This window comes from Cyprinodon variegatus, unplaced genomic scaffold (assembly GCF_000732505.1).
Source record: "Cyprinodon variegatus isolate N-32 unplaced genomic scaffold, C_variegatus-1.0 Scaffold1500, whole genome shotgun sequence".
Lineage (NCBI taxonomy): Eukaryota > Metazoa > Chordata > Actinopteri > Cyprinodontiformes > Cyprinodontidae > Cyprinodon > Cyprinodon variegatus.
The window spans coordinates 125,432-136,346 of record NW_015151953.1 but is presented as its reverse complement, the minus strand read 5'-3'; the positions used below and the strand labels follow the sequence as shown (position 1 = coordinate 136,346).

Below are 10,915 nucleotides of genomic sequence, written 5' to 3'. Positions count from 1 at the left end.
AAGAGCAGTGTTGCCAACTTAGCTCTATTGTCTATTCTATTAACATTTCTCTATCTGTATAATGGGTCTGTTTTATGTGTTGTCTTCTCATTTCAGAGGGGCCCCCTGCCTGTTTTTGCCTAGGGCCCCAAATTTCCTAAATCCACTCCTGTTAGGCAGTGTGTATGTGGCTACCTCTAAATAGCCTCCGAACCCCTTTGCTTCTTTAAATCTACACCAACACTCAAATGCGTGACCAATGTCCATCTTGTTTTTGCTAGTTTTTTGTTTAAATATGAGAAATTGTAACGCAGTGAAGAACCATTTCATGTCTGTTATGAAGCCACTAGGAGCTCATGTTGACTTCAGTCTGCTATTCCTGTTTGTGGAGAGTCCTTGGCATCAAAACCAGAAGTACATATTTATATTTTTGGACCTGTCAAAATTTACAAAACATTGATTTCTATGGTGTTTTTCCAGCGATATTAATATTTTTATTCTGCTGAACTTCTTAGAAATATTTTTTTTTTGTTACGAATGGTTTTGATGAGAAAGTTGTAGATATGAACTTTTAAAGAGGTGTAAGTGCTTGGTCTGCTAAATTTTCTCGGGTCTTCATTAAATGGCCTAACACATCTGGTTTCCCCTTACAATTTATACTCATAAACCTTCGTGTTTAAAGTCAAACTGTCCTTTTTAATAATTTAACCCATTCAACAGAAAAATATATTTATTATGTTAAAATTTCTGTAAATACTAATACATTTAAAATGTTTATATTTCTCCAGTCAGATGTATGGGCCCTGGGTTGCTGTGTGTATGAGATGTCCACGCTGAAGCACGCCTTCAACGCCAAAGACATGAACTCACTGGTTTATCGCATTGTAGAGGGAAAGGTTGGTTTCATCGTTCATCGTCTTTCTTTTAATAAACTTTGAGTTAGCAATATGTGGTTTATTACTTTATTTTCAATAAGATAACAAGCACCAATTTTTTGCTCTTTGTTATTTAAAGACCGGACTTTGCTTCTACTGTTCTGCCAGTTCTTTAACCCAGCAACGATCCAGAGTAGTAATAAATTCCTGTTAAAGGAACTAGTTTCAGGACAAACTAATATTTTAACGTCTTTTATGCTAAGTCAAGCAGAGAAAGAATTAAGGAAATTATCACTGAGGCTCTTGCCAGTCAACAGAGCTGTTGCAACATAAACAAAAAATAATTAAATCATGAACATTAGACTTTTATAATCTTAAGTGTGTCAATTTCCTCATATATTTCATCCGTAAAGGAGTTTGTCGCTTCACTTGGTATTGTTTTCATTGGGTAATATTATTATTAGGAAGACTGTGAAATGATTAAGGGTCTAACTAAGTGTGCGTAGCTTCTAGCAGCCCTGTAAATGATAAAATGGTAAATGGCCTGTACTTATATAGCACATTTTGAAGTCAGAGGACTTGACCAAAGTGCTTTACACTACATTCAGTCATCCTATTCGCTCACACACAAATGGTGGTGAGCTATATTGTAGCCACAGCTGTCCTGGGGCTCACTGACAGAAGCTAGGCTGCAGTACACTGGAACCACCATTAGTAGGTCATTGACATTTTTCTTCAATTCATCAATTCTTGCAAGACTAACTCTACCAGACTTTGTGTCTCCATTAGCTGCCCAGTATCTCCATTCTAATTGCTTTCCTGTAGCAGTAACAAACATTAGCTCATTTCACCTTTTCATTATTGGTTATTAAAATCTTCATTAAAGATTATTATCCTACAAAATTGACGTCTCTAACTAATTATAAAATTGAGGGAGATTAAATGAAACATAAACACTTATTATATTTAAGAAGCTAAGATTTTAAACCTTCAGTCTTTGTATGATTTATAAAGATGATCCATCTGCAGAGGGGTTTGGTGAATTTTTATTTATTCTATTATGATATAATTTGCTCCCCATCTATAGATGATTAGGTTTAAAAAACAACAACCCTCAAGTGCAAAGTCATTACCACCCTCAGCTTGGAGATCTGATCAAGAGTATGCTGTGTAAGAGACCTGAAGTACAAATAAGAGATGTACCTTATTGTATTTTTGCTCAGGGACAAGTAAAAATTACTTAACCAAGAAATGAGTTAAGAGTGAAAAAGTATTTAGTAAATATGTTATGCTACTGATGAAAAAAAAAATAAAAATTAACAGTGTTTAAAGTTCTGTGCAAATTCTGTAGTTTTAAAGAATGAGATAAAAAGGAAAATAAATGTACCATGTGCAGTGATTACAGAATAACAATTTCAGGTGGAGCAAACACTTTACAAAATATAACCTAGTTTCTTTTCTATGAAGTCAAACCTTATAGTATATTATTTATATAGGTCAGAATAGGCTAACTTACTTCAAGTAACAAGATACAGCAACTGTTTTCTGTTTTCACTTGACTTCTAAATACAGCGAATAGTAAATAACATTGAAACAGTAAATCTTGAGTAAAAAAATGAATCTCACTTTAACAAAAACTGTAGGTGTTTGTCTCTCTGGTGCATTTTTGTTTAAAATATGTTTAATAAGTTGTTGAATTCATGCTGTTTTGCACAGTTTTAACCTTATCCAGGTAAATAACATGCTGCTGTTTTTTTTTTGCACATCTCTGATTTTGCTGCTATTTTCAATTATTCATTACTATAAAAATGTCCACAGCTATATATTGATTATTTTTTCTCCAGGTGAACAGTTTTATATTGTTAAAACGCTTTACAGTACAGACACACACACTTACAGTACATTATTTTATTGTTTATCATTTAAATCTTCACAACTATGTTATTCTTATACATTTTTCTAATTTCCACATTTGTGTGACCATTAAAGAAAAAAAATAATTTTTTTCTCATCAGCTGCCACCAATGCCAAGTCAATACCACCCTCAGCTTGGAGATCTGATCAAGAGTATGCTGTGTAAGAGACCTGAAGACAGACCTGATGTCAAACATGTCCTCCGGCAGCCCTACATAAAACGTCAGATCGCCATGTTCCTTGAGGCCACCAAAGAGTAAGAGTCATTCAGTCATTATCTTATTGGCTTTTTTCATAGTTACTTTCAGGTAATAAGTAAAGCATAGGAGGCTGGAAATCAGCAGACATCACTTTTCATGGCTACACTGATAACGCTCTGCTCTGTATTGATGTCTTCTGAAGGCCCCAGACCCGTGGATGCACTGTTTAAACGTATTTAGCTTTTAAATCATAGAGAATTTACCTCAGCATATACTTTTGTTTAGGAACACTGTTAATTTCCATTTTAGATTTTGTTGTTTTTTCCTTTATGAGAGGTACAGTTCCTAATGCTCTGTAATTGAGCAATATCTTTACCTTTCAACTCTTCCTCCTTTCATTTTTAATGATTACCTGTTATCTGTCTTTTGGTCTCCGGTGTTTAAATGCCTGTCTTTATGTTTGTAATACCTGTAAAAGATTTTGCTTTACATATGACTGAATAAAAAGTCCTCTATGAATAAAGCTGAAACAAGCGATTGAAGTTTAAACGATAAGCATTCTCCCCACATGTCTGTTTGGGTTCCAGAAAAACATCCAAGTCGAAGAAAAAAGCCGTGGTTGGATCTGGAGATCACAGAAGCAACAGTCCATCAGCTGCTGCGTCTTGTCCTTCAAAGCCTCCAAAGCTTCCTCCATGTCCAAACACTGTTCCCCCGGTGAAGCTGGTATGTTGATAGTTATTTGAGTTATTGAATTTATCCTTTGACAGTATTATTTAAGAGTAACTTACAGGTTATTTTCTCCCTTAGTTAAAAAACAGTATATACCTGCTAAAGTTTATATTCTTTATTAGATAATTTGGTGATTAATTTGTTTTAAAAAAAATGATAAGTCCAAAAAATTAAACTAATGGACTGTATAGCTAATTTCATTTAATCCAAGGATGCATGGCTTGTTTTTATATTGAGCCACTTTGGCATCATCAAGTCTTTAACAGGGCTGATTACAACTCCACAAATAAAGCTTGATTTTAGGTTTCATTTACAAAAAGCTCACTGTTCTTTGGTCTCATTTTTAAAGGATTGTTCAGGTGCTCTGATTAAACATTCCATGCATCCAAAAGGTAGAAACAGTGAATGGCAAAACGAAACAAAATAAAAAAAATATATTTCTGGAAGGAAATTATGCAAGTTTGCTCTGATTCCTCACATTAAAATCTGTGTCACCAGTTTCCTCTGTTTCTAAAATGTGGGAGCCCCATACAGACGGGTTAGATTTAGCATGAGGGGATGCAATTTTTCACCCCAAGATTATGATTTTATAGCTAGTAAGGTTTCTAGATTAAATTCACCAAGGGGGCAGGGATGGGTTAGTGTTATCATGGGAGCAAAAAACAAAAGAATCACAAAAATGAAATGAAATAAGATAACAGAGTTTCGCTTTTCTTATTTTAAGCATTAATCATGATATTGCATCTGCAAATTCCTTTACTTACCTTCTCAAACAGTGCTATTTAAAAAAGAAATCGACTTGCGTTTAAAATTTAGCCGTTCATGTTTTCACTACAGGGTCCATAAAAGGCGCCTGGAAGAGTTCTACAGGAGCCTTGGCCCCTGCTAGCCCCAGAACTGCCCCTGTTTATATATCACAACAACTGTGTAAAACCTGCTGCTTGAAGCCGATTTGTTCATATGCAAGCTTTATAAATTAGACCCTGGGTATTCTAACTTTACTCCCATTTATTTTCCAATATTAGCTTTTATACTTTGTTAAGAAATTGTATTTACACCCTTTGAATTTTCACATCTCTTGTTTTGTCATATTTTATTGATTTATTGATATTTTTTATATATAAAAATATTTCCCTAAAGTTGTTTTTTTGTTTTTTTTTTCCTCTCAGTTTTGAGCTTAAGAATGTAAGCAAATCAGTTTTAGATAAAATGTTGAAAGGAGCTATACCTGATGAACTTACATTATTCTGAACAGGAAAGCTCTTCTTTCTTCTGACATGTATGACACTAAAGACGCACCTCATGCTTGCAGTCCTCGAGCCTCATTCCACACATCTAACCGTCACAGATAAAATGTAACTATAGTAGAAAGTAACATACAGCTCTGAAATGCTAATAAACATTAAAAATCCCCTGTCTGGCAGAACTAGAACCTGTGTTTAAATCTAATCCTGGGCTTTCATCAAAGTTTCTCTTTCGGTCACTCTTTCCTTCTAATCAGTTATTCTTCTTCTAGGCTTGCTCACATGGCAAGATTTTAAAGTTGTTGGTCAGTTTTCAAAACATAAGGGACACCGCACATGCTGATTTAAAATCAATATAGACTATAGAACGGTCCTCTTCGGGCCTGTGAAAAGCTCGATACACCGCACACAATTTCACCCGGAGCATTTAGCGGATGGTGACGGAAATCTAGCCAAACCTCTAGAGAAAAGGGTCAAGGCCGTCGATTTTTTTTGAAAACCGCCATAAAAAAAAAGACACCTTCCTTTAAAGTCCTAAATATATTTTTGGGCATTTGAAATTTTCCACAGATGATGACTGCTATCAACATGTCGTTATTTATGTGTTTGTTCAATGCTTTATTCTGGAGTTTCCTCTGTGGAGTTGATGTGTGAACAGCACAGCAGATTCATGGATGAATGAGATCTTCTCATGGATGGATTGTAGATTCATTCCTGCAGTTTCAGAAACATGCAGTTGCATAATGCTCAGATAATACGCATTTCAATTGGTTTGCCTAAGAAATCTAAGTTGAGATGTTAAAGAATAAAAAAATGCAGATTCTTCCAGCTGCAGAGGCTGCTGCAAACTTTTTTAAAGTTAAAAGTTCAGCCATAAAAGCTCATCACAAAAATATGCTTTGTAAATATGAAGCATGTAGGTCATGTCTTTGTCTCACTACCTAACATTTGCATGGGAGTCACTAACATGCTGAATAAAGTCCCGAAGCTAGAACCTTATTTGTTGGAATTTGTAAGCTGCTTATGTTGTTCCAGAAATAATGAGAACATCTAAGTTCACCTACCTCAGTTTGACAGATCAGTGACTAAACAATGACCCAACATTGCGTCTGGATGTTATACAGTTGACATCTATCACACAGGTTCCTTAATCTGCTAAGTTAAAGTGAGTTTTCCTCTATAAAAAAATGAGGGGTACAGTATCAAAACTGTTTTTCTACGGTGTTACTGTGCAATGCAATGCTTTGAAAATAGTAATATTGCAGAAAATGGTTTTCAGCAGTGTTTAGCTTAGAATTAAATGGCTCCGTACTGATAGTTAACATCATAGGCCGACTATAAACTATGTCCTACAATCACCTTAACATCAGAAGGCTTTTTCAGATGGTGTCAATGTGTCTTTAGGAATAAAACCTACTTTATTTAGCCCTACTGTCTGCATCTTGTACTATCAGTCAATTTAAAAAAGTAAAAAAAAAATATCCACTGGACTTTGTTTCCAAGTTTGAAGAAGTTTCGCTTCCCATCCAGGAAGCTTTTTCATTTCAAAATTCAATTTCCAATTTGGATGACTGAGAATCATCACCAGCATATCCTTGATTTTGAGAATTGGTCCTGATAAGTCCTTAAAAAGTTTGTGAATTCAATGTTAACCAATATGTGAGAACCCTGGACAGTAAGTACAGCTAATGATGGAGAATTCATCTGCTGGGTTTGTATTTCAGCAAAGAAAGCAGCTTAAAGCCACCAGACTGTGGACAATATTAATTTTTTTAGCATCAAACATAAGTTAATTTAAACTCAAGGTAATTTCAGAACCCAAGCTGAAGGATATAGTTATGTGCACAAACTAAGTTGTACATTTTATTCTTTTGGTGACTTTGTTGAATTCATCTTAAAATGTAGCATTTTGGGTTTTAACTGTACAATCAATAAATGTATTGATGTATTGCATGCCTCTCGGTGAGATTGTGCCCTGCATCTGACTTACTTACCGCTGATCATCTGAGAAGGCACAGTGCGCACTGGGATGTGAGCATCAGCTTGCATCTCTGTTGTTGAGCTGTATTCAGTGGCCGCTACAAAAATATTCCGATTCCAGTCACAGAGACCTAGTGGTGCCCTGAGGGGAGGAAAGAGAGAGAGCGAGAGAGCAATGCCACTGGCCCACAGATGGTGCAGGGGCAAGTACCTGTAAAGGTGGGCCAGTTGCGATATCCCTTATCGTATTTTGCATAAGCACTCTATGACCGAATAATTCATTCTGGTTTTCACTAATCTTAGAGTTATAGATTTTCAGGCTCTTAAGGCGAATTTGACTGTATTTAACATCCAAGAAACCCTGAATAGCAAATTGGAAGGATAAAGAAAATGGTCATATCTTTGTCTGTTTGCTAACAAAATTTTTGTTACCAAATATTTACATTTATGATATATTATTAATGAATAAATTGTTATAAAGCTTTATGAATTAGTCATTTATAATAATTTGATAAATCAATATGTTTTCAATTCATTATAATTTTATACATTAACATTTTTCATAAATAGTTTAAACATTTGTTCACACAGTTTATCCTCCTTTATTTTAGAAAGAAGACACAGCACAGGAGAATGAAGACCAGAACGGTGTCCCAGATTTCCCTCCAGTCCAACCTTCACGATCTCCACCTCCATCAGCTGACATTCTCAAAGCCAGTATCGCTCCCATGGCAACCGTCAGCAACATTAATATTGATATGGCTTCACAGTTGAATGACAATACGGTGATGAATCACATTCAAAGGCCCCCGACCATTAAGCCAAGCAGGGAACCTGCAACTCGCACCGTCCACAAAGAGAGCAAGACGAGGCGGAAACCGGATCCCTCACCTCCCCCTCCCCCTGTGACTCCCCCTCCCCCTGTGACTCCCCCTCCCAGAACTGCAGCAGACGAGAGGACAGCTTCCAATGGGGTGTTAGGTATCCGGCCAAACAGAGGTGATACCTTTTCCGTCCCCGTGGAGAAACAGGACTCAGATGTGGACAGTAAGGATGACACTAACGAGTTACTTCAAGAGGCCGACGCACAGAATTCAAATGCTGGAAACATTATGGATGTGGATGGAAATGTGGACAATAAAAGTGAAACTGTGACTTTAGTCAAGCGTATTCCAGCACATCTACCACATGTTGATGTAAGTTTTGAAAAGGTAAAAGAAAATGAAAGTTTTTATCTCACCTTTTTAAATGACTCTCTCTGTCCTTGCAGGACAGCCTCGAAAGTACGGAAAAGCTGTTAGAGCGTCCATCAGTGGTAAGCATTAAATGTCCCATATTGTTTCCCTTAAAAATAAAGCTTTAATAGTCATAATTACAAAATTTTTTGTTAGAATAATTACTAAAAATAATACATCCTTGGAATGTCAAGAGTGGTGCAGTTGCCTCATTTTCCACAACAAAGTTTGAGCATGTGCTTAAGAGTTTCTCACCCTTTTCTGTACTAGTGTAAACATAGAAAATAGAAGAACTGATTAAAAACATCAACATTTCTGCAAACATTTTAATCTTAGCATATATTTATACAGTTTAATATAGAAAGCCATAAACATACCTCATACTCATGCAACAAAACGATCTCAAAATACATGGTTCTCATTTTCTATTTCACCTAAAATATTTACAAAATGTTGGTAGATAGAAAAAAGGGTAAAAATAAGGAATATCCTTTTTTAAATGTGTGTTCAGGAAAGGCATTTATAATCTGATTTATTAATTTTTGTTTTGAAATATTCATTTAGAAATAGGATTTTAAAGTTCTTTTTTAAGTTCCAGTATTTACTAAAATACGATTTACAATTTCTCTTTAGAAATTGAATTTATAACGTTCAATTAGAAAATGCTTTTTAAATGGGATTTCCAAATTGCAGGATTTAAATGTTACATTGAAAATATATGTCTTTCTTTTGTGAGAGACTCTCTAAGTCATCCATAGTGAACAGAGATATGGAACAGAGAGCATTTGTTGCTTTGACATACTGTCAGACAATTTCCCACTTTATTTCAATGAAGTGGATGTTTACTAGGATTTATATTTCTTTGTGTAATCTAACAACCCTCGGTGGGAGAGTCCTTCTGATGTTAGCAGTGCTTTTAATCTGGTGGTTCCAGTTTAAAAGCACTGTTTAAAACTTAGCTCTATGCATTAAATCACTAAAGCCTTCCATATATACCATGTTAATTGCCAGCATGTCTTTGTTTAATCATGTTGCAAACATTTTGTCTTAACGCCCTACGCTTTTCTATCCTCAAATCCACAATTTCCAAGCGCTGCTCCACCATGTAGCGCGGCTAAATAGGCGCTATTTAGGAGATAAGTTCAGGAGTATATCTAGTATTTATATTTACAAACATAACCACATAAAGTTCATTCTACTTCCTAGTTGTTATTAAAAGGGATATATCCTGCACAGGACTCTATTGATTCATGTTTCTCCTCTAGCTTGCCCATGATTCAGCAGTTCTGCTTAGGAATAAATAATATCGCCCTCTACTGGCCGACAGTAACATTACGACTCTGAAAGAAATTCCTTTTAACCAGATGTTCTTAATTAGATGAGACCATTTTTAACCTAATAAGTACTTAATCAAAATTTTATAAGTGAAATATGTGTTTACTTCCAAAAAAAAATACATTCTTATTTTTTATACATTTTGAGGTGTCCAAAATATACACATCTTTACTTCTGATTACGACACCAACAAGCCGAGCTCTAGATCTTTGGTGCCAAAGAGGCTCAGACGCCATGCAGAAGTTGCTGCTTCAAGATTGGAATAAGAGCAGATGAGTGAGAGTACGCCACCTACTGGGTGGGAGGAGTTAAATTGCAGCTAGCTCCTTAAGAAAAACTAGTGCAAGGTTAACAGACAATGCATTTTTTTTTCTTGTGGTGTTTTGATGTTTCTGTTGTGTTTTAATAGGGGCCTGTTGAAGAAAAAATGTCTGCCATTGCACCTAAACAGGATCAAGGTATTTTTTGCCAAAATCTCCAGATCCTTTCAGAGCCACAAGGATTAGAGCCACTCAGACGTGGGAGGCTTTCAGATCCAACTAAAGGGGAAAGTAAACAGGTAAACATGGTTTGAAATTTCACATTTCAATATAGAACTATGACATTGCAACTACACATTTTTTTCAAAATAAAATAACTGAAAATTTGTCCAGAACTGAATAGCTTTGTGTTTTTTGAAAAGTGACTCTGAAACTGCAGAAATCAAATATGAAAACAAGTGTGATTAAAGTTATTATTATATATTTGTTATGTTGGAATGTCTTTTGCTAGTTTAAGGTAGCAGCTCCAAGACCTTTACCTCAACCTCCCATAGAGGCTGCAGCTGTGGAGAGGAAAAAGAGGACCAAGAAGACTTCAGAGGGCAAGAGTGTTGATGTGACTGCAGCCTCCACATCTGTTAGCTCATCCAAGGATGGATTATTACCTCTACCACAAGTGAGGGTGACCCTATTATCCCCTAGACAATGATCAGGAGTTTTCTCTAACTCTTTAAAACACTTTTCTGGATCTATTTTTATGCATTTTATCCAAAAAATGACCTTGCTATGGATCGATTGTTTCACTGCGATTTTCATTTACGCTGAAGCTGCATGAAGTGTTACTTGCTGAAAAGCTGAAACCATCTCTCCTTTTCCCAAAGGGAAGGGTTTGAGTTTAGGGAAAATATTTAGTTATGTATGGGTGGGACAGAGACACAGTCATGATGCATCCAAAATAACGATTTAGAATATATATAGCATTTAATAGTTGTTATCTCAACCCTATTTTTGTTTTCTTTACCAACCCCTGCCAAATGGCTGTCTGTCGGTCTCACTCGTCACCTGCTCTCTCTTCTCTCTCTAAAGGCGCTCAAATTTAAGATGGATAGATAGATAGATAGATAGATAGATAGATAGATAGATAGATAGATAGATAGATAG

At 35.6% G+C, this 10,915-nt stretch overlaps 1 protein-coding gene across 1 annotated transcript in view; it reads left to right on the top strand.

Annotated features, from left to right (window-relative positions):
- The window catches only part of nek4 (NIMA related kinase 4), a 19,551-nt gene that overhangs the window by 1,962 nt on the left and 6,674 nt on the right, over nucleotides 1-10,915 (top strand). The window contains exons 3-9 of the mRNA XM_015403445.1: nucleotides 756-875; nucleotides 2,870-3,024; nucleotides 3,556-3,694; nucleotides 7,536-8,120; nucleotides 8,195-8,239; nucleotides 9,904-10,053; nucleotides 10,266-10,430. Of these exons, the coding sequence (XP_015258931.1) occupies nucleotides 756-875; nucleotides 2,870-3,024; nucleotides 3,556-3,694; nucleotides 7,536-8,120; nucleotides 8,195-8,239; nucleotides 9,904-10,053; nucleotides 10,266-10,430 (1,359 nt within the window). The remainder of the gene's footprint in view (nucleotides 1-755; nucleotides 876-2,869; nucleotides 3,025-3,555; nucleotides 3,695-7,535; nucleotides 8,121-8,194; nucleotides 8,240-9,903; nucleotides 10,054-10,265; nucleotides 10,431-10,915) is intronic.